Source organism: Oncorhynchus keta, chromosome 12, assembly GCF_023373465.1.
Source record: "Oncorhynchus keta strain PuntledgeMale-10-30-2019 chromosome 12, Oket_V2, whole genome shotgun sequence".
Taxonomy (NCBI): Eukaryota; Metazoa; Chordata; class Actinopteri; order Salmoniformes; family Salmonidae; genus Oncorhynchus; species Oncorhynchus keta.
Window position 1 is genome coordinate 32,782,439 of NC_068432.1, and position 27,395 is coordinate 32,809,833.

The window sequence follows — 27,395 nt, forward strand, 5'->3', positions numbered from 1 at the left end:
ATGCTGGTCATTTATGAACATTTGAACATCTTGGTCATGTTCTGTTATAATCTCTACCCGGCACAGCCAGAAGAGGACTGGCCACCCCACATAGCCCGGTTCCTCTCTAGGTTTCTTCCTAGGTTTTGGCCTTTCTAGGGAGTTTTTCCTAGCCACCGTGCTTTTACACCTGCATTGTTTGCTGTTTGGGGTTTTAGGCTGGGTTTCTGTACAGCACTTTGAGATATCAGCTGATGTACGAAGGGCTATATAAATAAATGATTTGATTTGATTTGATTTGATAGCCATTTATGAATTGGGGCTATGAATGGTGGTAACATATCCCGGGCCCATCCTGCCGCTTCATTTTACAAGTAGCTGGGCCGCTGTCTTTGGACTGAACAGATTGTACAGCTTTCTGAGTGTAGGTTACTTAAACACCATGAGGCTGCATTTATTTAACTGGGCATATGAACTCTATATAGAGAGGACTGGATTGAGACAGAAGTCCCCACCATTTGCTTAGCTAGTACTGTACAGCAAACGTTTGGCTTTCAATCAAAGTCATCAGAATTCAACAGATGGCGATCACACCTCTCTCCATAGAGACTAACACCTGTCATCCAGTTGCTCAATAAAAAAACTCAGCAGACCAAGGATGTTGTGTATTATAAACTGAGTGGTTCAAGCACTGAATGCTGATTGGCTGACAGCAGTGGTATATCAGACCGTATACCGCAGGTACGACAAAACATTTATTTTTACTAATAATTACGTTGGTAACCGGTGTATAATAGTAATAAGGCACATCAGGGATGGTAGTATGTGTCCAGGCACGTTGTGTAGTGCATAAGAACAGCTCTTAGCCGGGGTTTATTGGCCATGTACCACATCTCCTCGAGTCTCATTTCTTAATTAAGGGGTGGCAGGGTAGCCTAGTGGTTAGAGTGTTGGACTAGTAACCGGAAGGCAGTTAACCCACTGTTCCTAGGCCGTCATTAAAAATAAGAATTTGTTCTTAACTGACTTGCCTAGTAAAATAAAGGTTAAAAAATATACATGCTGAAATTCCATAATCATGCCATTGTAGAAAACAAAAAGTATCCAAGCACTCCTTGACTATCATTTTGGAAACAACATTCTGCTCTGAATGTTGTGTTTTTTTCTACTCACTTTTCTCTTCAAATCCTGTGATCTTCCTTCTGGTCTGAATAGTTTTTTTTGTCACCGTCTTTCTCCATTCAGATTTGAGACCATGCACCATTGAAAAACTACTGTGCGAGAGAAGGGTCGTCGGCAGGCTATCCGTGGACCAGCCTACATGTTCAGTGAGTGGGGCACCAGTCTCACTTCAGAGGAGGAGCGCTTCCTAGACTGCTGAGTATGGGAAAGTCCCAGTGGTGCGTAAGATGCTGGAAGAGTCCAAGACCCTTAACGTCAACTGTGTGGCCTACATGGGCCAGAATGCACTGCAGTTGGCCGTGGGTAATGAGCACTTGGAAGTGACAGAACTACTGCTGAAGAAGGAGGGTCTAGCTCGTGTGGTTGATGGCCTCCTCTTGGCCATCAGTAAGGGCTATGTGCGTATCGTAGAGGCTATCTTGGCCCACCCTGCATTCGGAGGTGGGCTTCGCCTCACTTTAAGCCCCCTGGAGCAGGAGCTACGAGATGATGACTTGTATGCCTACGACGAAGACGGCACTCGTTTCTCCCATGACGTGTCCCCGGTCATCCTGGCTGCACACTGCCAGGAGTACGAGATAGTGCACACTCTGTTGATGAAGGGAGCCCGTATCGAGAAGCCCCATGACTACTTCTGTAAGTGTAGCGAGTGTCATGACAAGCAGTGCCGTGACTCGTTCAGCCACTCCCGCTCCAGGATGAATGCTTATAAAGGGCTAGCCAGCGCTGCCTACCTGTCCCTGTCTAGTGAGGACCCTGTATTCACCGCTCTGGAGCTCAGCAACGAGCTGGCTCGCCTCGCCTAATCGAGACTGAGTGCAAGGTGAGAAACACAAAGACCAAGCTTGCGGATTAGAAGAAGGGGGTTCACAGTTAAATAATATTTTAATCTGTGTAATGTATTGGCTTGCTTTCTCTCTCATATGCTCTCCACCCTCTCACTAATTTAACAATATGGGCTCAAAGCTTTGTGCAGATATTTCTGAAAGAGCTGATTTCAGTCTTTTGATCACACAGACATGATTAATTGGGTAGATATCAAATCAGGTAATACACGTCCGTGCACTACACTCAAATATTATTGGAGTGATGACACACTTATATTATTGGAACCGCTTTGAGAAAATTAAGATTGGGAACACACTCAAATGAGTCATTGACCTTGTGACATGTTTAGAAATTATTGCAATATCTGAGTGTACTGTATGTCAGGCTTTGCAACATATTACCCACCCTCAACATACAACGTATTCATGTAGCTTTTTCAAGATAAGTCTAATCAGGGATTTTCATATCCAGCCTGTTGACTCCTGGTATTGCTGGAGCTGTTCATAAAAAAATACTCCACAGGTCTGTCTAATCTATTTTATCCTGATTACTGACCTCTCCAAATATTGTGTTGAGGTTTAAAATTGATGGGAATGAATATAGACACACACAAATACAGTATCTCCTCATACATTTTAATAATTTATCAGACACTTTTATCCAGAGTGACTTAGAGCTGTGAGTGCGTATGTTTGAATACATTTTTTATTTTTGTACTGGTCCCCTGTGGGATTTGAACCCACAACCCTGGTGTTGCATGCTCCAAGCTCTACCAACTGAGCCACACAGAACACGTAGACGCACGCCAACACACACACAGTTCATGCTCATTATAAAGCACATTGGCATGTAAACTCGTACTGGAGAAATGGTTGATCTTTGGTGTTCCAGGTTTCTATTCGAATATTTTACATGCAGACCAAAAAGTGAGACACTGACACTAGCAATCCATCAAAAGTTGTGACCCCTGGAGTTTGCATCATTTTCAATCATTCTTACATACAGTAATTCTCTCTCTCTCTCTTCTCTCTGTGTAGAATGACTACAGGAAGCTATCCATGCAGTGTAAGGAATTTGTGGTGGGAGTGCTTGACTTATAAAGAGACACGGAGAAGGTGGAGGCCATTTTGAATGGGGATGGGGACCAAGCTCTGCCCGGCGATCACAGTTGACCCTGCCTCAGTCGGGTCAAACTGGCCATTAAGTACGAGGTCAAGAAGGTTAGCTGATTCACTCAAGCTGAATCAAACACATTTTTTTCAAACGGCCATTTTAAATGTTAATCTCTCTCTGGTGTTTGTGCGTGTCTGTAATTGTCTTTAACAACACTCAGTAGTCTTAATTTGAAAAGCAATCAATCTCAAGGGCACAATGAGAAACACACTTTTGAGTACATTTTCCCATTCTACCCATCCCCTATAAAGGGTTTATTATTATTTTTTTATTAAATGGGGCCTAAATGAAATAGGTGTTTTACAGCTGTTTAACAACCATCAATGTAGGAATTCTACAACGCAATAATATGCAAGGTATGACAAAACAGACTACCTCTGCCTCTGGTTATCAATGTTGTAGTATGTCAAAGTTATTTTTCATTATGTCTCTAGTTTGTGGCCCATCCTAACTGCCAGCAGCAGCTCCTGACCCTGTGGTATGAGAACCTAGCTGGACTTAGGCAGCAGTCTGCTGGGGTGAAATGCTGGATAGTCCTGGGAGTGGCTATTGGCCTTCCTTTCCTGTCAATCGCATACTGGATAGTGCCCTGCAGTAAGGTACATACACAATCCCCTTTCTATTATCTTCTCAGAATCACTCATTAACACATGATCCAGGCTGCATCACATCCATCCGTGATTGGGAGTCCCACAGGGCGACGCACAATTGTCCCAGCGTCGTCCGGGTTTGGCCGTCATTGTAAAATAAGAATTTGTTCTTAACTGACTTGCCTAGTTAAATAAAGGTTAAATAAAAACAAAACAAAATATAATACTATTAAAAATATATATGTTTTACCTCTACCTCTACCTACATATTACCTCAATTACCTATACTAACCTGTGCCCCCGCACATTGACTCTGTACCCGTACCCCCTGTATATCCACTCTCTACAGTTATTTTACTGCTGCTCTTTAATTATATAATTTTTCTATTTTTTTCTTAACACTTATTTTTCTTAACTGCATTGTTGGTTAGGGGCTTGTAAATTAAGCATTTCACTGTAAGGTCTACAGCTTTTGTATTCGGTGCATCTGACAATTAAAATTTGATTTGATTTTGGTATATATCATGAGTTTGAGGGTTGCTGTTTATGTGGTTGATTTCCTCTGTATCAGTTTGGTCAGATTCTCCCGGTCAGATAGCCCCGTCATGAAGTTTGTGGCCCATGCTGTTTCATTCACCATCTTTTTTGGACTGCTGGTAATCAATGCCTCGGACCGCTTCGAGGGAGTAAAGAACCTTCCCAATGAGACTATAGCAGACCACCCTCTTCAGGTGTTCAGGGTCAAAACCAGTCAATTCTCCTGGACTGAGATGCTCATCATGAATTGGGTGATTGGTTAAATTACTCAGATTTACAAACAGCTGCTTTTTGGGGGAGAGACATTATTATCCAGTCTATTCATATCTCCTTGTTCATATCTCTTTACCATGGTATAATCTGAACGAAATCTGAATGTACTGAAATAATTTAACTCGTATGCTCCAAACAGATGGCTTTTGCACTGAAAAGCACTCTTCTCTTTGTTAGGGATGATCTGGTCGGAGTGTAAGGAGATCTGGGATGATGTGCCATGGGAGTACATCATGCACCTGTGGAACGTGCTAGACTTTGGCATGCTGTCCATCTTCATGGCATCCTTCACAGCTCGGCTCATGGCCTTCCTGAGGGCCTCTGAGGCCCAGTTATATGTGGACATGTATGTTCCCAACATAGACCTGAGCAACGCCTCACTGCCTCCAAATGTAGCATATGACACTCATGGTCAGTGCAAGTGATACGTTATTATTAAAAGATGATTATAATAATAGCATAGGTCCAACTCTGTCTACAGGCTAACAGGGTGTGTATGTAGCATTACAGTAACCTTTGTGTCATAAAACGAACAAGTGCTGCCTCCGTTTCTCTCTCGCTCTCTCAGCAAGGAACAGGTGGTTACCCTCCGGCCCTCAGCTCATCTCCGAAGGTTTGTACTACATTGCAGTGGTGCTCAGTTTCTCCCGCTTTGCCTACATCTTGCCGGCCAAAGAGAGCTTTGGCCCACTTCAAATCTCCCTCGGCTGGACAGTCAAGGACATCGTCAAGTTCATGGTCATTTTCATAATGGTCTTCTTGGCTTTCATGATTGGCATGTTCAATCTATATTCTTATTTCCTTGGTGCCAAGTACAACCCTGCCTTCACGTAAGTACCCTCCTGCCTATTCTTGTAAATTAAATGCTTTAAGTAGAGATGTATTCATTTATTATTATTATTAATTTGTGTTATTTGTTCATGTCTGTGTCCACACGTATACCGCTCGTGTGTGTGCGTGAGTGTGTGCGTTGTTTGATTATTTATGTGTATGTGTTCACAGAGTGGAGGAGAGCTTTAAGACTCTATTTTGGTCCATCTTCGGCTTGTCTGAAGTTCTCTGTGGTCTTGAAGTTCATAGAGAACATTGGTTATGTTCTCTTTGGCTTCTACAATGTAACCATGGTAACCGTACTGCTCAACATGCTGATTGCAATGATCAATCACTCCTATCAGGAGATTGCTTCCAAGTCTCACCTCAATAGGCCTAAACACCACTAGGGAATTCACAGGAAATCAAATGTCAATAATCACTGTTTTGAGTTCAAAGGGGAATAATGTCCATTTAGAGTATGTGTGAGTATTATACTGTTATGTTCATGTTGTATTCATGTACCATTTTATGAGTGTAATGTTGCGAGCAATTTTGGTAAAATTATCAGACCATACTAGATTACTTAAAATAAATTAGTCATTGCCTCTTTCCTATCACTCTCCAATTATGCTCTCACTGGTGGTCTGTCTCAATCTCAATAGGAGGATGCTGATGTGGAGTGGAAGTTTGCCCGTGCTAAACTCTGGCTGTCCTACTTTGACGAGGAGCATACTCTTCCCCCACCATTTAACCTGGTTCCCAGCCCCAAGTCCTTCTATTACCTAGTCCTGCGCACAAGGGCTTGTCTAGTGAGGCTGTGCAAAGGCCACAGCCTGTCTCCAAGACAACCAGCGGGAGACGGCCATGACCAATTTGCGATTTAAGGTCAGAAGTCGGATTTGAGGGAGTGGCTAGAGCCAGTTTGGAAATCTGCCTCGTTAGATGTTGTCAGTCTTTAATGGATTTTTTAAATAGGTGTGTGGTTTCTGTTCTGTTTCAGAACAATCAGTACAGACCTCAAACAAAGACACCAGGGCAGGATGACTTCACCATTAAACATCCTACTCAATACCAGGTACTACCTCCATACCAGTCAATTTGATTAATTAGCAAGATCAGACAATACTCAGAAGTGCTACATTTTGAACCGTTGTCTCTTAAGATTCTCTCTTTTCTTGACAGAAACTGATGAAGAGGCTCATTAAGCGATATGTGTTAAAGGCTCAGGTTGACAGTGAAAATGACGAAATCAACAAAGGTGATTTATGATTCATATCCATACGTAAGATCAGAAAGCTGTTACGCCCTCTTAACGGAAGACTGATCATTCTTACAACTGCAAGACCGTGACATGGAGCTGTAGTGGATTGAGTGATTAATAACCTGCCGTGCATCCCTTACAGGGGAGCTGAAGGAGATCAAGCAAGACATCTCCAGCCTGAGATATGAGCTTCTGGAAGAGAAGTCTCAGGCCACAGAGGAACTAGCTGACTTGATCCAACAGCTTGGTGACAAGCTTAGCAAGAACGGCAAGAAACCTTGCTGGAAGTTGAGGGGTGTCCTCTGTATAAGAGCTTTGTATAAAACTTTCAAACGTACGTTTGTCAAAAGAGAGTTCAGGGTCCAGAGTAACGCGGAGGTTCTTCACAGTTTTAATTGAGATGACTGTAAAACCATCAAGATTAATGGTCAGATTTAACAGAAGATCTCTGTGTTTCTTGGGACCTAAAACAAGCATCTCTGTTTTGTCCGAGTTTAAAAGTAGAAAATATGCTGCCATCCACTTCCTTATGTCGGAAACACAGGCTTCCAGGGAGGGCAATTTTGGGGCTTCACATATTTCATTGAAATGTACAGCTGGGTGTCATCTGCATAGCTGTAAAAGTTAACATTATGTTTCCGAATGACATCATCAAGAGGTAAAATAAAACAGAGCCCTGATGAACACTGAAATTTACAGTTGATTTGTCAGAGGACAAACCATTCAGAGACAAACTGATATCTCTCCGACAGACAAGATCTAAACGAGGCCAGAACTTGTCCGTGTAGACCAATTTGGGTTTCCAATCTCTCCAAAAGAATGTGGTGATTGATGGTATCAAAAGCACCGCTAAGGTCTAGGAGCACGAGGACAGATGCAGAGTGTCACGTTCTGACCTTAGTTCCTTTGTTTTGTCTTTGTTTTAGTATGGTCAGGGCGTGAGTTGGGTGGGCAGTCTGTTTGTTTTTCTATGTTGGTTTTTGTGTTCGGCCTAGTATGGTTCTCAGAGGCAGGTGTCGTTAGTTGTCTCTGATTGAGAATCATACTTAGGTAGCCTTTTTCCACCTGGGTTTCATGGGTGTTTATTTCCTGTTTAGTGTTTTGTCATTCACCTTATGGGACTGTTCATTTGTTGTTTATTGTTTTTGTTCAGTGTTCATTTGTCTCATTAAATTATGGACACTTACCATGCTGCGTTTTGGTTCTCCAATCCTTCTCGCTACTCCTCCTCAGAAGAGGAGGACGAGATCCCTTACAGAAACACCCACCACAAAAGGACCAAGCAGCGTGGTAACGGGCAGCAGCGGCAGCGATACTTGGAGACTGGACTTGGGAGGAGATTCCGGACGGCAAGGGACCATGGGCACAGGCTGGAGAATATCGCCGCCCCAAGGCTGAGCTGGAGGCAGCGAAAGCGGAGAGGCGGCGCAATGAGGAGGCAGTACGGCAGCGCGGCTGGAAGCCCAAGAGGCAGCCCCACAAATTGCTTGGGCGGCGGCACACGGGGAGTGTGGCGAAGTTAGGTAGGAGACCTGCACCAAACTTCCCATGCTTACCGGAGAGAGAGAGAGAGAGAGGGACTGGGCAGGCACAGTGTTTATGCCGTGAGGCGCACGGTGTCCCCGATGTATGTGCATAGCCCGGTGCGGTACATCCCAGTGCCTCGTATCGGCCGGGCTAGAGTGGGCATCGAGCCAGGTGCCATGAAGCCGACTCTACGCATCTGGTCTCCAGTGCGTCTCCTTGGGCTGGTGTACATGGCACCAGCCTTACGCATGGTGTCCCTGGTTCGCCAGCACAGCCCAGTGTGGGCTATTCCACCTCGCGGCACTGGCCTGACTACGGGGAGCATTCAACCAGGTAAGGTTGGGCAGGCTCGGTGCTCACGAGCTCCAGTGCGCCTTCACGGTCCGGTCTATCCGGTGTCTCCCGTCTGTCCCGAGCCGCCGGTGTCTCCCGTCTGTCCCGAGCCGCCAGAGTCTCCCGTCTGTCCCGAGCCGCCAGAGTCTCCCGTCTGTCCCGAGCCGCCAGAGTCTCCCGTCTGTCCCGAGCCGCCAGAGTCTCCCGTCTGTCCCGAGCCGCCAGAGTCTCCCGTCTGTCCCGAGCCGCCAGAGTCTCCCGTCTGTCCCGAGCCGCCAGAGTCTCCCGTCTGTCCCGAGCCGCCAGAGTCTCCCCGTCTGTCCCGAGCGCCAGAGTCTCCCGTCTGTCCCGAGACGCCAGAGTCTCCCGTCTGTCCCGAGACGCCAGAGTCTCCCGTCTGTCCCGAGCCGCCAGAGTCTCCCGTCTGTCCCGAGCCGCCAGAGTCTCCCGTCTGTCCCGAGCCGCCAGAGTCTCCCGTCTGTCCCGAGCAGCCAGAGTCTCCCGTCTGTCCCGAGCCGCCAGAGTCTCCCGTCTGTCCCGAGCCGCCAGAGTCTCCCGTCTGTCCCGAGCCGCCAGTCAGCCAGGAGCTGCCAGAGCCGTCAGTCAGCCAGGAGCTGCCAGAGCCGTCAGTCAGCCAGGAGCTGCCTGAGCCGCCTGTCACGCCGGCAATGCCGGAATCGCCCTTCACTCCGGAGCTGCCGGAGTCTCTCGCCTGTCCGGCGCTGCAGGAGGCTCCCGTCCATTCGGGACCCATGGCGAGGGTCCTCAGTCCGAGGTCAGCGGCAAGGTTTTGTCCGAGTTCAAAAGTAGAAAATATGCCGCCATCCACTTCCTTATGTCAGAAACACAGGCTTCCAGGGAGGGCAATTTTGGGGCTTCACCATATTTCATCGAAATGTACAGCTGGGTGTCATCTGTATTGCAGTAAAAGTTAACATTATGTTTCCGAATGACATCACCAAGAGGTAAAATAAAACAGTCCTGATGAACACCGAAATTTACAGTTGATTTGTCAGAGGACAAACCATTCAGAGACAAACTGATATCTCTCCGACAGACAAGATCTAAACCAGGCCAGAACTTGTCCATGTAGACCAATTTGGGTTACCAATCTCTCCAAAAGAATGTGGTGATTGATGGTATCAAAAGCACCGCTAAGGTCTAGGAGCACGAGGACCGATGCAGAGTGTCACGTTCTGACCTTAGTTCCTTTGTTTTGTCCTTGTTTTAGTATGGTCAGGGCGTGAGTTGGGGTGGGCAGTCTGTTTGTTTTTCTATGTTGGTTTTTGTGTTCGGCCTAGTATGGTTCTCAATCAGAGGCAGGTGTCGTTAGTTGTCTCTGATTGAGAATCATACTTAGGTGATTGAGAATCATACTTAGGTAGCCTTTTACCACCTGGGTTTCGTGGGTGTTTATTTCCTGTTTAGTGTTTTGTCATTCACCTTACGGGACTGTTTGTTTGTTGTTTTTGTTCAGTGTTCATTTTGCCTCATTAAATTATGGACACTTACCGCGCTGCGTTTTGGTCCTCCGATCCTTCTCGCTACTCCTCCTCAGAAGAGGAGGACGAGATCCCTTACACAGAGCCTTAGTCTGACGCTATTAAAAGGTAATTTACCACCTTCACAAGTGTAGTCTCAGTGCTATGATGGGGTCTAAAACCAGACTGAAGCATTTGGTATACATTATTTGTCTTCAGGAAGGCAGTGAGTTGTTGCGCAACAGCTTTTTCAAAAATGTTTAATTTTAAGAGGAATGGGAGATTCGATATAGGCTGATCGTTTTTTTAAAGTTTTCTGGGTCAAAGTTTGGCTTTTTCAAGAGAGGCTTTATTACTGCCACTTTTAGTGAGTTTGGTACACATCCGGTGGATAGAGAGCCGTTTATTATGTTCAACACAGGAGGGCCAAGCACAGGAAGCAGCTCTTTCAGTAGTTTAGTTGGAATAGGGTCCAGTATGCAGCTTAAAGGTTCAGAGGCCCCGATTATGTTCATCAATGTGTCAAGAGATATAGTATTAAAAAACGTGAGTGTCTCCCTGCTCATAGGTCCTGGCAGGGTTGTGCAGACTCAGGACAACTGAGCTTTGGAGGAATATGCAGATTTAAAGAGGAGTCTGTAATTTGCTTTCTAATGATCATTATCTTTTCCTCAAAGAAGTTCATGAATTTATCACTGCTGAAGTGAAAGCCATCCTCTCTTGGGGAATGCTGCTTTTTAGTTAGCTTTGCGACAGTATCAAAAATACATTTTGGATTGTTCTTATTTTCCTCAATTGAGTTGGAAAAATAGGATGATCGAGCAGCAGTGAGGGCTCTTCGATAATGCACGGTACGGTCTTTCCAAGCTAGTCGGAATAATTCCAGTTTGGTGTACCGCCATTTCCGTTCAAATTTTCTGGAAGCTTGCTTCAGAGCTTTGGTATTTTCTGTATACCATGGAGCTAGTTTCTTAAGACAAATATGTTTTGTTTTTAGGGGTTGAGAGATTGGACTGCATCGAATGCATTGCGCAAGAATAAATTGAGTTCCTCAGTTAGGTGGTTCACTGATTTTTGTACTCTGACATACTTGGGTAGGCAGAGGGAGTCTGGAAGGGCGTCTAGGAATCTTTGGGTTGTCAGATAATTTATAGCCGGGACCACCCATACGTAGAATGTATGCACACATGACTGTAAGTCGCTTTGGATAAAAGCGTCAGCTAAATGGCATATATTATATATTATTATTATTATTATTATTATTATATTATAGCACAGCTTTTGATGATCCTTGGTTGGGTTCTGAGCAGATTATTTGTTGCGATTGCAAATGTAATACAATGGTGGTCCGATAGTCCAGGATTATGAGGAAAAACATTAAGATCCACAATATTTATTCCACGGGACAAAACTAGGTCCAGAGTATGACTGTGGCAGTCAGTAGGTCCGGAGACATGTTGGACAAAACCCACTGAGTCGATGATGGCTCCGTAAGCCACTTGGAGTGGGTCTGTGGACTTTTCCATGTGAATATTAAAGTCACCGAAAATTAGAATATGTGTGGGGGATATGGTCACTAGTGTAACCAGGAGGAGAGGCCTCATTTAACGCAGTAAATTCATCAGGCTTAAGCCATGTTTCAGTCAGGCCAATCTCATCAAGATTATGATCAGTGATTAGTTCATTGACTATAACTGCCTTGGAAGTGAGGGATCTAACATTAAGTAGCCCTATTTTGAGATGTGAGGTATCACAATCTCTTTCAATAATGGCAGGAATGGAGGTCTTTATTCCAGTGATATTGCTAAGGCGAACTCCACCATTGCTTGCTGTTTGGGGTTTTAGGCTGGGTTTCTGTACAGCACTTTGAGATATCAGCTGATGTACGAAGGGCTATATAAATACATTTGATTTGATTTTCCAACCAAAGAGAGGTGTCACTCAAAGCAAAAATATAGATCAAATTAATCACTAACCTTTGACTATCTTCATCAGATGACACTCCAAGGACTCAATGTTACACAATACATGTATGTTTTGTTCAATCAAGTTCATATTTATATACAAAAACCGTTACATTGGCACCATGTTCAGAAATGCCTCCAAAACATCCGGAGAAATTGCAGAGAGCCACATCAAATAACAAATACTCATCATAAACTTTGATGAAAGATACATGTTTTACATAGAATTAAAGATAAACTTGTTCTTAATGCAACCGCTGTGTCAGATTTCGAAAAAGCTTTACGGCAAAAACACAATATTCAATAATCTGAGAACAGCGTTCAGCCACAAAAGCAAGCCATACAGTTACCCGCCAAATTGTGGAGTCAACAAAAGTCATAAATAGCATTATAAATCTTCACTTACCTTTGCTGATGTTCATCGGAATGCACTCCCAGGACTCCCACAATAAATTTTTGTTTTGTTCAATTACGTCCATATTTATGTCCAAATACCTCCGTTCTGTTAGCGCGTGACCACATGACCGCGCAGTAAACAACTGATTGGCCTCAGCCTAGTCCACTTGTTGAAACAGCTCTTATTCGACACCCTTCCATAATAGAAGACTCAAACAACTTTCTAAAGACTGTTGACATCTACTGGAAGCCTTGGGAAGTGCAATCTGGCCCCCTAGACACAGCATATTGGATAGGCAATCACTTAAATTAAACTACAAACCTCAGATTTCCCACTTCCTGGTTAGATTTGTCTCAGGTTTTTGCCTGCCAAATGAGTTCTGTTATACTCACAGACACCATTCAAACAGTTTCAGAAACTTCAGAGTGTTTTCTATCCACTACGACTATTAATATGCATATATTAGCATCTGGGACAGAGCAGTGCGGCTTGGTTGGGTTGTGTATCGGAGGACGCATGACTTTCAGCCTTCGTCTCTCCCGAGCCCGTACGGGAGTTGTAGCGATGAGACAAGATAGTAGCTACTAAACAATTGGATACCATGAAATTGGGAAGAAAAAGGGGTAAAAATTGAAAAAAATATATAAAAAAATAAGCAGGGTTGGGTAGGTTACTTTATAAATGTAATCCGTTACTAGTTACCTGTCCAAAATTAAAATCAGTAACATTTTTGGATTACCCAAACTCAGTAACGTAATCTAATCTACATTCCATTACTTTTAGATTACTTTCCCCTTAAGAGACATTAGAAGAAGACAAACATGTATGTTACCAATTGAACGACATCTATTGCAGGATAAATCAATGTTAAAGTTTACATAGCGGGCCATATGGATGTTACATTTTACTTTATGGGTTGGTTATGTAGGCTTCTTCTAACCCATCGCTTTCTACTACATATCATATGATTAAATTATATCTGTACATTAAATTCAGAATTCCAGTCATTCCAATAAATGTGATACCCTTTGATTTTCAAGAATTGAACTTGGAAGTATAAATATGGAAGTATAGATTAGCCAAATTGTTTTACCTGAGCATAACCCAAAAACTAAGGACATATTAATCAGCCCTACTCTGTTGTTTATGAGTTTGTTGTCATGGAGGACTGATTGGGCTCATTGATACGAGTTGAAAAATAAATAAGCTTGTTTTTTTTCAGAGTTCCCAGTTGTCTTGAACTCACTGAAGTCTTGAGCTTTCACAGTTCCGAGTTTCCAGATATTTGAATGTGACAGAAGTCATGCTGGATTGACAGCATGGCCAATGTTGAATGTTTATCCTTTCAGCTTGGAAAAGAGAGCGTTAAACGCAGATTTAAATCACACACCTACTCCACTGAATAGCAGGCTAGTGATTGATTTGCAATGAATGCTTACAGTTAGCCACTGATTCCTTACAAACCACTCATTGTTGAATTTGATTTCCAACTTGTTGTGTAATGTTTATTTCCAATGGCCGATGAGCACCTTTTGGTTTTATCTATAATTTCTCTTCATATGACAAGGGTTGAAAAGGATTTGCCAGTAGAATGTCAACTTGATTCATGATGACTGCTTGACTAGCTAAGTTTTGAAAGTATGATTATGTTGACATGATCAGTCCAATCAAAGCTACAGTAGATATAACGTGATTCAACAATTTTATCTGTGGCCAATGACCTTGAGCCTTCTTGGATGGGCACTTCTAATGTAACACTATGGCAGCACCCAAGGGGCTTGAATTTTCAAGCACTGCCCATAGGTTTTGCGTTGACATAGTGTCCCCATGAGTGACAGAACACTGAGCCAATCACGGCGCAACTAGAGAACATTACCAACCCCTACGCTCTGTATTTTCCACTGGCTACCCCACCACCACAGAAAGAACTGAGATAGGCTGAAACACCTGTATTTTGCAGCTGCCTTAGTCAAGAAAGCAAAATAGAGACCATGTTTGTATGCAGCTTTAGTAAGTCAGTGATTTTATTTGTATGAAAACTGATACACTGGGGCAAAAAGGTATTTAGTCAGCCACCAATTGTGCAAGTTCTCCCACTTAAAGATGAGAGCCCTGTAATTTATCATAGGTATACTTCAACTATGACAGACAAAATTAGAAAAAAATCCAGAAAATCACATTCTAGGATTTTTAATTAATTTATTTGCAAATTATGGTGGAAAATAAATATTTGGTCAATAACAAAAAAGTTTCTCAATACTTTGTTATATACCCTTTGTTGGCAATGACCGAGGTCAAACGTTTTCTGTAAGTCTTCACAAGGTTTTCACACACTGTTGCTGGTATTTTGGCCCATTCCTCCATGCAGATCTCTAGAGCAGTGATGTTTGGGGGCTGTTGCTGGGCAACACAGACATTCAACTCTCTCCAAAGATTTTCTATGGGGTTGAGATCTGGAGACTGGCTAGGCCACTCCAGGACCTTGAAATGCTTCTTATGAAGCCGCTCCTTTGTTGCCCGGGCGGTGTGTTTGGGATCATTGTCATGCTGAAAGACCCAGCCACGTTTCATCTTCAATGCCCTTGCTGAAGTAAGGAGGTTTTCACTCAAAATCTCACAATACATGGCCCCATTCATTCTTTCCTTTACACAGATCAGTCGTGCTGGTCCCTTTGCAGAAAAACAGCCCCAAAGCATGATGTTTCCACCCCCATGCTTCACAGTAGGTGTGGTGCTCTTTGGATGCAACTCAGCATTCTTTGTCCTCCAAACACGACGAGTTGAGTTTTTACCAAAAAGTTATATTTTGGTTTCATCTGACCATATGACATTCTCCCAATCTTCTTCTGGATCATCCAAATGCTCTCTAGCAAACTTCAGACGGGCCTAGACATGTACTGGCTTAAGCAGGGGGACACGTCTGGCACTGTAGGATTTGAGTCCCTGGCGGCGTAGTGTGTTACTGATGGTAGGCTTTGTTACTTTGGTCCCAGCTCTCTGCAGGTCGTTCACTAGGTCCCCCTGTGTGGTTCTGAGATTTTTGCTCACCGTTCTTGTGATAATTTTGACCCCACGGGGTGAGATCTTGCGTGGAGCCCCAGATCGAGGGAGATTATCAGTTGTCTTGTATGTCTTCCATTTCCTAATAATTGCTCCCACAGTTGATTTCTTCAAACCAAGCTGCTTACCTATTGCAGATTCAGTCTTCCCAGCCTGGTGCAGATCTACAATTTTGTTTCTGGTGTCCAGCTCTTTGGTCTTGTCCATAGTGGAGTTTGGAGTGTGACTGTTTGAGGTTGTGGACAGGTGTCTTTTATACTGATAACACGTTCAAACAGGTGCCATTAATACAGGTAACGAGGAGGACAGAGGAGCCTCTTAAAGAAGAAGTTACAGGTCTGTGAGAGCCAGAAATCTTGCTTGTTTGTAGGTGACCAAATACTTATTTTCCACCATAATTTGCAAATTATTTCATTAAAAATCCTACAATGTGATTTTCTGGATTTTTTCTTCTCATTTTGTCTGTCATAGTTGAAGTGTACCTATGATGAAAATTACAGGCCTCTCATCACAATTGGTGGCTGACTAAATATTTTTTTGCCCCACTGCATGTGACTGTATTAGTGCAGAAATAACACGCAAAACAGGCAACAACAAAAAAATATAATAACATACAGTATGAGTCAAAAGTTTGGACACACCTACCCATTCCAGGGTTTTTCTTAATTTGTACTATTTTCTACATTTTAGAATAATAGTGAAGATATCAAAACTGTCAAATAACATACATGGAATCAAGTAGTAACCAAAAATGTGTTAAACAAGTCAAAATATATTTTATATTCTTCAAAGTAGCCACCCTTTGCCTTGATGTCAGCTTTGCACACTCTTAGCATTCTCTCAACCAGCTTCATGAGGTAGTCACCTGGAATGCATTTCAAATAACAGGTGTGCCTTGTTAAAAGTTCATTTGTGGAATTTCTTTCCATCTTTATGTGTTTGAGCCAATCAGTTGTGTTGTGACAATGTAGGGGTGGCATACAGACGATAGCCCTATTTGGTAAAATACCAAGTCCATATTATGGCAAGAACAGCTCAAATTAGCAAAGAGAAATAGCAGTCATTACTTTAAGACAAGAAGGTCAGTCAATGCGGAAAATGTATTTGACAGTTTCTTCAAGTGCAGTCCCAAAAACCATCAAGCGCTATGATGAAACTGGCTGTCATGAGGACCGCCACAGGAAAGGAAGACCCAGAGTTACCTCTGCTGCAGAGGATAAGTTCATTAGAGTTACCAGACTCAGAAATTGCAGGCCAAATAAATGCTTCACATAGTTAGTAACAGACACATCTCAACATCAACTGTTCAGAGGAGGCTGTTTAAATCAGGACATCATGGTCAAATTGCTGCAAAGAAACCACTATTAAAGGACACCAATAAGAAGAAGATACTTGTTTGGGCCAAGAAACACGAGCAATGGACATTAGACCGGTGGAAATCTGTCCTTTGGTCTGATGAGTTCAAATGTGTGGTTCCCACCGTGAAGCATAGAGGAGGAGGTGTGATGGTGTGGGGGTACTTTTCTGGTGACACTGTCAGTGATTTATTTAGAATTCAAGGCACACTTAACCAGCATGGCAACCACAGCATTCTGCAGCAATACGCCATCCCATCTGGTTTGCGCTTAGTGGGACTAACATTTGTTTTTCAACAGGACAATGACCCAACACACCTCCAGGCTGTGTAAGGGCTATTTGACCAAGAAGGAGAGTGATGGAGTGCTGCATCAGATGACCTGGCCTCCACAATTGTAACACTCGAAGAGTGATGGGTGTGGAGTCAGGCGCAGAAAGCAGAGGATTCGGGAAAACGCTTTATTCTCCGTACAGTAACAGCGCACAAACAGGTGACGCCCGAAACACAGGCGTAAAACACTCCAACAATGTACTAACTGGTACATACACTGTACAGCGGCAATCCCAACAAAAACCAGGAACACTCCTTGACAAAACAGCAAATAAGCCTGCACAAACACAGGCAGGCTAATTGAACTTAAATAATCCCAACCCCAAAAAAAACAACAAGGAACAGGTGAAACCAATTAGACTAAACAAAACGAAAAGGGGAAAAAGGGATCGGTAGCAGTTAGTAGACCGGCAACGACGACCGCCACCCGAACGGGAAGGGGAGCCAACTGCGGTGATATTCGTGACAAAAATCCCCTGACCTCAATCCAATTGAGATGGTTTGGGATGAGTTGGACCGCAGAGTGAAGGAAAAGCAGCCAACAAGTGCTCAGCATATATGGGAACTCCTTCATGACTGTTGGAAAAGCATTCCAGGTGAAGCTGGTTGAGAGAATACCAAGAGTGTGCAAAGCTGTCATCACGGCAAAGGGTGGCTACTTGGAAGAATCTCAAATATAAAATATATTTAGATTTGTTTAATACTTTTTTGGTTATTACATGATTCCATGTGTTATTTCATAGTTTTCATGTCTTCACTATTATTCTAGAATGTAGAAAATAGTACAAATAAAGAAAAACCCTTGAATGATTAGGTGTGCCAAAACTTTTGACTGGAGCTGTATATATAAATTGTTTTATTAAATGTTTTGCTAAATAGGTGGGGCTCAAAACAGGTGGGGCTCTGCCGCACCTGCCCTGAATGACTGGTCGCCACTGACTGTCGACAGTCTGGAAAAAAAGCTAATATGAAATACACATTAACCTTGACTAGCCAATCTACTGTAAGGTCGTAAGTATCTAATGGAAACCTGTACTTCCTCTAGATAGTCACGTTTGATCGTCTTCTCCGCGATGGATCGCAATTGTCTTATTAAAGGGGAAGCGTCCTATTATTCTCAAAATGACATTCTTCGGAAACAAAACTGAACGCAACTAATATAATTTCTCAAAACATAGATGAATGGCTAAATTACATTAAACAGCTAATACATATCATAATAACCAAATATAGCCTATTAATAACTGCATATAGAGAGAAAGCATGCCAAAGTAGAGCTAAAAAACGGAAATGAGTTACCTCTGGTTCGTTCAGCCATTCCTATAGGGAAAATGTATGAGGAAATAATAGGTTTTGGCATTAACGCCGAAAGACAAGCTTAGGAGATCTTATCCGTTTTATTCTATGAGATAATATCAGTCAGCAAATATTACCTTTAAGAATTGCAAATCTCAGTGGTAGCTGTTGAAAGGAGGATGGCTCATAATAATGGCTGGAAAGGTGCAAATCGAATGGCATCAAACAAATAGAAACCATTTGTTTGATACCATTCCACTAATTCAACTCCCTTTCCAGCCATGACCACCTCCTGTGGTAAAGCCTTTAGTGTTTTATTTGATTACATAAATGCTTCAAAGTTCACATAAGTGAAATTAGCTGATGAAGATGATCTCATAGATCAAAACATATCAGATCTCATAAGGTTGTGTTTACCACAGACCTTATTTTTTGGCTATTATCCAAAAACCATACAAAAACTCCATTCATTTCCACATAGGCCTAGGCCAACAAGCATTGGTGGATTTCGTGTCTACAAAAAAACACCATTACTATTGCTCTCTATAGGCCCTTCATGATCCCAATGTATTTAAACACTACACCATGTCAAGTCCAGTAGAAATTGTGTTTGGGACATTAAGAAAAACAGTTAACATTGGACCCTTTCATAGCCTATGAATAGAATCCAGAGTTTTACCTGACCAGGTCAAGAGAACAGGAAAAACTCCAGCCCCCTGAAAAGACGTATGAATTTTGCCACATCACTTTTGAACCTGTGGTGCCAGCTCTGAGTCGGTTGCTTCAGCCTTACCTCACAAACGAGCCTATTGATTACTCTTCTTAACATCTGGTTTTAAACCTAAACCTTACCTCAACCCTAACTTTAACCACACTGCGAACCTTATGCCTAACCCTAAACCTAAAAGAAGACCAAAAAGCACATTGTTGTTTTCATAAATCTTTAAGATTTAGCCAATTTGACTTTGTGGTTGTGGTAACTAGTGGAAACCATTGGTATTGGTACTTATTTTTTCTCTGCTCCACCCACCCACTGTTTAGCCCAATGAAAAATCTCTAAATCAACTGTAACTATGGCGTTTCCAGGAAGTGATCCCCAACCGGAATTATTCCAGCCACCTCCCCAACATGACATGAGGGCCCATCGCACCATGCGTACTAGCAAGAACAAACCGGCTTGAGTGGAGCTACTACTCGACAACGTCAGGGCTGACGACAACTACTAAATAGCTGTCATTTGAGAGATAAAGTGCAGACAGAACGGCGCTTTGGGGCAAGTACAGTTGCGTGTTTTTGAGTGGTCATTTTGGGGATTTGGTGTTTGGTTCATATGCATATTATCGTTCTAATAACTTTGACATTATTCAGCAATACTTGAGCAGGTGGACTCTAGGGCCTTAGTAGGATTTAAAAGCCAGAAGATTTTCCAACCGTGACAGACACATCACCCGGTTGCTGACTAGATCAATTGGACCAATATTATCGTCCTTGCTGTTGTGGAAATAGTTTAAAAAATGTAACGTTGCTATATTTGCCATGAGCCTTAGCACAAGTCGCCCGTGTTAACTAGTTATCGCAGTCCGTATTTTAATGCTGCCACTACTACCCTTCCAGGTCCTGAATAGACAACGGAAGAAATGGCGGACGACCCCAACGCAGCGGATAGGAACGTGGAGATATGGAAGATAAAGAAGTTGATCAAAAGTCTGGAAGCTGCTCGGGGGTACGTGTGGACATGACAAGTGCATGGGGTTGTCAGTGACTTTCTTCTTCTCATTGAACCAGTAAACAAGGGGCTAACTTAGTAGCTAACTAGCTACTACCTATGTGGAAGCTAGTACAAGGCCCATACAAATTAACATTATCTAGCTAGCAAATGACGTTAATAGTTTTAGTATTTATTTCAACGCGTAACTAGCTAGTTAGCTAACCAGCTAGATTACTTGGCATTGATCTACGTAACGTTAGCTAGCTTGCTATTAGTTGTGTAACTAGAATGACTTCTTTACCTTCAGCTACCAAGCTGGCAATGCGTGTACTAGTGGTGTCTGACATTCACAGTTAGCTAGCTGATAATACAATCTGAATCTACACTTTGTTTTGGTTTTAACAATCTCTTAGCTGATGCCCAAAGCTATCTAGTTAGTCTACATTTAAAAGAGTGACAGTGGGCAATTTTGCTGCTTTAAAGTAAAATGTGATATAATTTCAGGCAGGTTTTTGCTGATCAAGTCTTTACCAGTCAGTGTCACATAAATAGGCCTTTAATAGCTGGCAATAGACCTGTCACTCAGCCAGAGTAGCTGACAATGGAGTTTAATTTAGAGCAAAGGGTCAAGCAATTCCTAAGCATTACTTTTGACCTGGATCCAACTTGGGAACTTCGCTTAGCTAAATTCCACACCTGACTTGTGCATGAGCACTCTTTTGCCCTGGGTGGTTATCTATATAGTCCAGTGGGTCAAATTGTTTAATGAATTCAGTCAGTGTACAGAATACTGTGACCTTCACCCCCTTGACTAGGAACAGCAACAAGTTTGTATTGTCAACATTGTGGCCAAAACAAAAATGTGGAAATATGAAGACTGGGAAGGTCACGCTCCCATTAGGCCTGTAGTAATGTCCTCATCTGAACCTGCCATAAGAGCTCGCCTTAGAGCGGTCAGGTTTGATGCTATAGTTGAATAAAAAGGACATGCCTGGCTTGCTTGGGAAAACAGGATACATCTAGGGCAGGTTAAGCAAGTCGTGACCTGTGGTTTCTGTGTAGGTCAAGTTGTTTAATAATGAGTTTACCTAGTACACAAACTACTGTGACCTTCACCCTCTTGACTAGGTACAGCAACAAGTTTGTAATGTCAACATGGTGGTCAAAACCAATAAAAACGGGGAAATACTACTTGGGCAAGCTCACACTCTCACTATAAAACCGTCTATCTTTTTACAATCAGGGCCAAGTCTTAATGATATGTATGTTTTTGTAGGTATGTGGTAGTGCTTTAATACAGTACTAACAAGTAAATGTTAAAATATTGTTCATGCAAAAAAACTCTGGTTGGTAATTAAGTCAGTCTGGATGCCCCACACGCGTGCATGTCTGGATGCCCCACACGCGTGCATGTCTGGATGCCCCACACGCGTGCATGTCTGGATGCCCCACACGCGTGCATGTCTGGATGCCCCACACGCGTGCATGTCTGGATGCCCCACACGCGTGCATGTCTGGATGCCCCACACGCGTGCATGTCTGGATGCCCCACACGCGTGCATGTCTGCCCCACACGTGCATGTCTGGATGCCCCACACGCGTGCATGTCTGGATGCCCCACACGCGTGCATGTCTGGATGCCCCACACGCGTGCATGTCTGGATGCCCCACACGCGTGCATGTCTGGATGCCCCACACGCGTGCATGTCTGGATGCCCCACACGCGTGCATGTCTGGATGCCCCACACGCGTGCATGTCAGGACATGCGCGTGGGAGATAGGACGAGGAGGAAAATTGCTGCTGGGCTTAGTTATGTTCCCTGCAAACTTGATCTGATTGATTGTTAATTATCGTGTGTTGAGTTCACCTTGTGTAGAACTTCCTGATTTAAAAGCATTTGCAGAAACCTAAAATATTAAAACTGCTCACATTATTGTGTTGAGAACATTTGTAACGCTGTAAAAATGTTTTTATTTTTATGTAGATGTTAGCCATGGCGTGACCTTCGCCTACTTTAGTAATTTCCTCATCTGAAAACCGGTCGTAAGAACTTGCTTTAGAGCAGTCTGGTTTGATGCTATACTTGTATGAAAAGGACATGATTTGCTAAATAGGACTCCTTTACATGAAAGCAGGTTAAGCAAGACAACCTGTTGGTCCTTTTTGAAAATATATTTATGCATTTTTGTGTGTACTTTTTAGTGAATTCCAATTGCTAGTTAGTATTTTCCCATCGCTGCAGCTCCCGTACTGACTCGAGAGGCGACGGTAGAGAGCCATGCGTCCCCCGAAACACGACTCTGCCAAGCCGCACTGATTCTTGACACAGTGCTCACTTAACCCAGAAGCCAGCCACACCATGTGTCCAAGGAAACACAGTACAACAGGCGACCGTGTCAGCGTGCATGCTAGAGCTCGATGGGACAAGGACATCCCGGCCAGCCAAACCCTCCCCTAACCCGGACAGCGCTGGGCCAATTGTGCGCCGCCTCATGGGTCTACTGGTCGCGGCTGGCTGTGACCTATTTCGGGATCGAACTCGAATCTGTAGTGACGTCTCGAGCACTGCGAACCAGTGCGTTAGACCGCTGCGCTACTCGGGAGACCCATGTTCCCTTTTTTTACAGTTGTAAAAGTTTAAATGAATAGCTTGCAGACATCATTTTGCCTGAGTTACTTTGCAGCTTATATTACAACTCAAAGGAAGTGTTAGAATATGCCTTGTTTTTAAAAGTGGGTTTAATGCAATTGATCTCCTCTCAGGAATGGCACGAGTATGATATCCCTGATCATCCCACCTAAGGACCAGATCTCCAGAGTGGCCAAGATGTTGGCTGATGAGTTTGGCACTGCATCCAACATTAAAAGCAGAGTCAACAGGCTCTCTGTGCTTGGAGCCATCACCTCTGTACAGCAGAGACTCAAACTCTACCATAAAGGTGTGTGAAGTCAGGTTGTAACTACTATCTCTCCTGTATGAAGTAAGTTGGGGTGGTCCTGGCTGGGTTATGGCCATTTCTCCATTCATTCTAGTGGTCTAGAATACAAGAATTTCGCTACACCCGCAATAACATCTGCTCAACACATGTATGTGACCAATACATTTTGATTTGATCTCTGAGCTCCAACTTATTTTTTTTACCCTGCAGTGCCTCCCAACGGCTTGGTTGTGTACTGTGGCACCATTGTGACTGATGAGGGCAAAGAGAAAAAAGTCAATATCGACTTTGAGCCTTTTAAACCCATCAACACTTCTCTGTATCTCTGTGACAACAAGTTCCATACAGAGGTAAGGTTGTTCAACACCCCTCTGTCCATTGTTTTCTCACCTCACTCTATATTTCCCATTGGGCTATTTGCTTGGGAAATATGGAGTTTTGGATTGCATTGCACTATCGAAACAACACTCCTAATGGTTTCATGATTGTGTTGCTTGTTTTGGTGAAGAAACATGGCTTTGTGTGTGTAGCGTGACGTTAGGTATAGCCAAAACAGTCAAAATATTGACCACCTTTCTAATTAGATTTTAAAAATTATATTACATGCATTTTCTGTCTCTCTCCCAGGCTCTTACAGCATTGCTCTCAGATGACAGCAAGTTTGGTTTCATTGTGATTGATGGAAGTGGCGCCCTCTTCGGAACCCTACAGGGCAACACCAGGGAGGTGCTGCATAAGTTCACAGTGGACCTACCCAAGAAGCACGGTAAAAGCCCTACATTCACATGCACTCATGAACACAATTACAGCCTGTCCCCACAACCATGTATAACAAACAGCTCTCTTTCAGGCAGAGGAGGACAGTCTGCCTTGCGATTTGCTCGTTTGAGGATGGAGAAGAGACATAACTACGTGCGGAAGGTGGCAGAGACGGCAGCCACACTTTTTTTGTGCAACGACAAGGTCAACGTAGCAGGCATGGTCTTAGCTGGTTCAGCTGACTTCAAGACGGAGCTCAGCCAGTCAGACATGTTTGACCCGGTCAGTAACTCCAGACCCACCATTCCAGGTCTTTCTGGTGCCATTGTCAGCATTGCTATTGTAGCATTTATATGGCTGCTATGTGGTCTGTTTTTTCACTGATGACTGTTTGACTCGTGTCCATTCAGAGGCTTCAAGCTAAGATCCTGAAGCTGGTTGACATATCATATGGTGGGGAGAATGGCTTCAACCAGGCCATTGAACTGTCCGCAGAAGTGCTTACCAATGTCAAATTCATCCAGGAGAAGAAACTAATAGGTACTTGTATTCAGTACATCTGATCTGTTGTTAATTTGCATGAATGTCTACTCCATCCTGTTGTCATATTGATAATATAGAGGACCTTTTCTCCCAGGACGATACTTTGATGAGATCAGCCAGGATACGGGGAAGTACTGCTTTGGGGTGGAAGACACACTGAAAGCCATGGAAATGGGTGCTGTTGAGATCCTGATTGTTTATGAGAACCTGGATACCATGAGATACATCCTACGTTGCCATGGAGCAGAGGGACTTGCTATGGCGGAGAAGGGTACCGGTATGTAAATGTGCTCGACACACACTACAAAGTGCATCCAGTTGAGGGATTCTTGTCTTAACATGTTTTTATTTCTTGCCCCTCTGTTCTGTTCAACCTCTTCTACTGATTCAGATGAGAAGACGTTGTATTTGACGCCAGAGCAAGAGAAAGACAAGTCTCACTTCACAGACAAAGAGGTCAGTGAGGAGTCATTATCTTTCCATAACCAACACAAGTGTATGAAGGAATTTCTGTTGTGGTCCCAGATTTTCTAGAGGACCTTAAAATGTGATGTAAGCAAAATTGAAGAGAAATTTAATCTACTTCCTGTATTCGCATCCACCACTTTTACATGGAGAATTCTCATCACAAAAGGATCTCCTCCAATTTTTCATGTTCAACTTTTTGGTTGTGGGTTTATTTCTACAGACTGGTCAGGACCATGAGCTGATCGAGAGCTTGCCATTACTTGAATGGTTCGCCAATAGCTATAAGAAGTTTGGAGCCTGTCTGGAGATTGTCACTGACAAGAGCCAAGAAGGATCCCAGTTTGTAAAAGGCTTTGGTGGAATTGGGGGTAAGGGTTTAAGTATACATTCATAACTAAATGCTTTTACTATTTTGGGTGGGTTTATTCTGGGTTCATGCAACTGAATAAAAATGTCAGTGTAGATTGGCAGTGTAATGCACCTCTGCAGAGTAATTATACTGAACAAAAATATAAATGCAACAATTTCAAAGATTTTACTGAGTTACAGTTCATATAAGGAAATCAGTCAATTTAAATGAATACATTAGGCCCTAATCATGGATTTCACATGGGGCACTCTGTTTACAATGTTGACATCAGCAAATCACTCGCCCACATGATACCATACACGTGGACTGCGGTTGTGAGGCCGGTTGGACGTACTGCCAAATTCTCTAAAACTATGGAGGTGGATTATAGTAAAGAAATTAACATTAAATTCTCTGGCAACCGTTCCGGTGGACATTCCTGCATTCCGCATGCCAATTGTACTCTCCCTCAACTTGAGGCATCTGGCATTGTGTTGTGGAACAAAACTGCACATTTTAGTGGCTTTTTGTTGTCCCTAGCACAAGGTGCACCTGTGTAATGATCATGCTGTTTAATCAGTTTCTTGATATGCCACACCTGTCAGGTGGCTGGATTATCTTGGCAAATAAGAAATTATCACTAACAGGGATGTAAACAAATTTGTGCAACATTAGGGAGAAATTAGCTTTTTGTGTGTATGGATTTCTGGGATCTCTTATTTTAGCTCCATAAACAAGGGACCAACACTTTACATGTAATGTTATTTATTTTTTTATTGTAAGACTATTTATTTAATTTTTTACAGGGATCTTGCGGTACAGGGTGGATTTCCAGGCCATAGAGTACCAAGGAGAAGACGATGAGTTATTTGATTTGGATGACTACTAGGTAGTTGAGACTGACGTGAGGAAAAAAAAAAAATATTCATCAATTGGAAGGCTTTCCCTGATTTGACCAAGACTGGTGAAGGGAAAGCAAGTCGTCAGGAGAGAGACCTAGACCTTCAAACAAAAGAGATAGATGTGATACCGTATATCAATGGATCCCTGACTTGAAGCAGTGACTCAATCTCCTGTTTGGAGGGAGCTTGTCTTGGTTTGTTTCTCTCCACTTAATGATGGATTCAAAGTGACTGACAGCAAGGCCATGCTCCTCCTGCCTGCTTGGCCTGCTCTAGGCCACAGTGATAGAAACCTGTTTTTCTCATCACTCCCTACTTTCTTCTTATCAATGCAATTCCCCTCTATCTTTTTTTACTGGTACTTGCTGCTGTTGTGTTTTATGAGATTCTGATGATTTTGTTTTCCTTTTTTAAATAAAATGTAGTGGGCAGGTAAAAAATAATTCAATTGGAACTGCTTGACTTCCATATCCTGCCTCCTATCTTTAATTCAGTACCTGCTTTTTGTCCCATTCTCCCCTCTGGTAATTTATCCACTGTTGCAGGTGCTGTACTCTGAGCCTATACTGTTCTCTTGTACCGGTTTTCATTTCGAGGACCTGTGTCCTTTATTACTCATACAGACTTCCCAGAGCTGAGATTTAGAATTGTACAGCTACATTGTCTGTTTTTATATTGCCTTGTACACTACACACCCTCACCAATCTGTCTCATTCAGTATAATGAACCATGCCCTCAGTGCTGTGCACCATGCATACTTTCATGTTCCCCATAGGCATCTGTGTCCAAAGTTAACTGTGATTGATTGTCTGAATTGCACAGTGACAGGAAACTGACCAATCTGAGAGCTAGTGTGGTGGTTGTTAGGCAGTTGTGTGTGTGGCTTGACTTCCAGGCATATTACTGGTATGAGTAATCCTCTAGTTCTATCGACATCAATTGAAACTAGAATGTGGATACTGCCAATACAAAAGTTGAGTGCAGCCCCCCCCCCCCTCCCCTACTGTTACATACTGTTGGATTGAAAGACTCCTGCCAAGCTCTGTTTCTCCTTACCAACAAGTCACAGAACATTTTGGTCAGAGGCACTGGATGTTTATTTGGGGGTAATTGTGGCTTGCATGGTCTAAAAAAAGAAATTGTCAGCCTGAATGAGATATATATATAAAAAAAAAGAAGCTTTAAGGGCCTTCACTATTGTCTGAATCTGGCACAGTGAGCAGTTTTATCTAGTTATGAATGTGATAAGTCTACTTTGCAACATCAAGCCCATATTGTGACATTTTCTAGATTTCATCTGTCACCATTTTGTATGAGACGTATTAAATGTCCTGATTGTTTGCAA

General features: G+C 43.0%; 1 protein-coding gene and 1 pseudogene across 3 annotated transcripts; both read left to right on the plus strand.

The window, feature by feature from the left end:
• Window positions 1-1,234: 1,234 nt before the first annotated feature.
• Window positions 1,235-8,789, plus strand: LOC118391371 (short transient receptor potential channel 7-like; annotated as a pseudogene).
• Window positions 8,790-19,485: 10,696 nt separating this feature from the next.
• On the plus strand, window positions 19,486-27,395 carry LOC118391372 (eukaryotic peptide chain release factor subunit 1-like). 3 transcript variants are annotated; one of them, XM_035782723.2, is made up of 11 exons: window positions 19,486-19,663; window positions 19,996-20,104; window positions 22,854-23,029; window positions 23,240-23,379; window positions 23,657-23,795; window positions 23,880-24,070; window positions 24,199-24,328; window positions 24,426-24,608; window positions 24,723-24,787; window positions 25,020-25,167; window positions 25,955-27,395. In XM_035782723.2, exons 2-11 carry the CDS (start codon window positions 20,019-20,021, stop codon window positions 26,035-26,037), a joined length of 1,341 nt encoding a protein of 446 aa, XP_035638616.1. In that variant the 5' UTR covers window positions 19,486-19,663; window positions 19,996-20,018; the 3' UTR covers window positions 26,038-27,395. The 3 variants fall into 3 exon arrangements, with proteins under 3 accessions (XP_035638616.1, XP_035638618.1, XP_035638617.1); XM_035782725.2 differs by having other exon boundaries at window positions 19,486-19,654; XM_035782724.2 differs by lacking the exon at window positions 19,486-19,663 and adding an exon at window positions 19,764-19,897.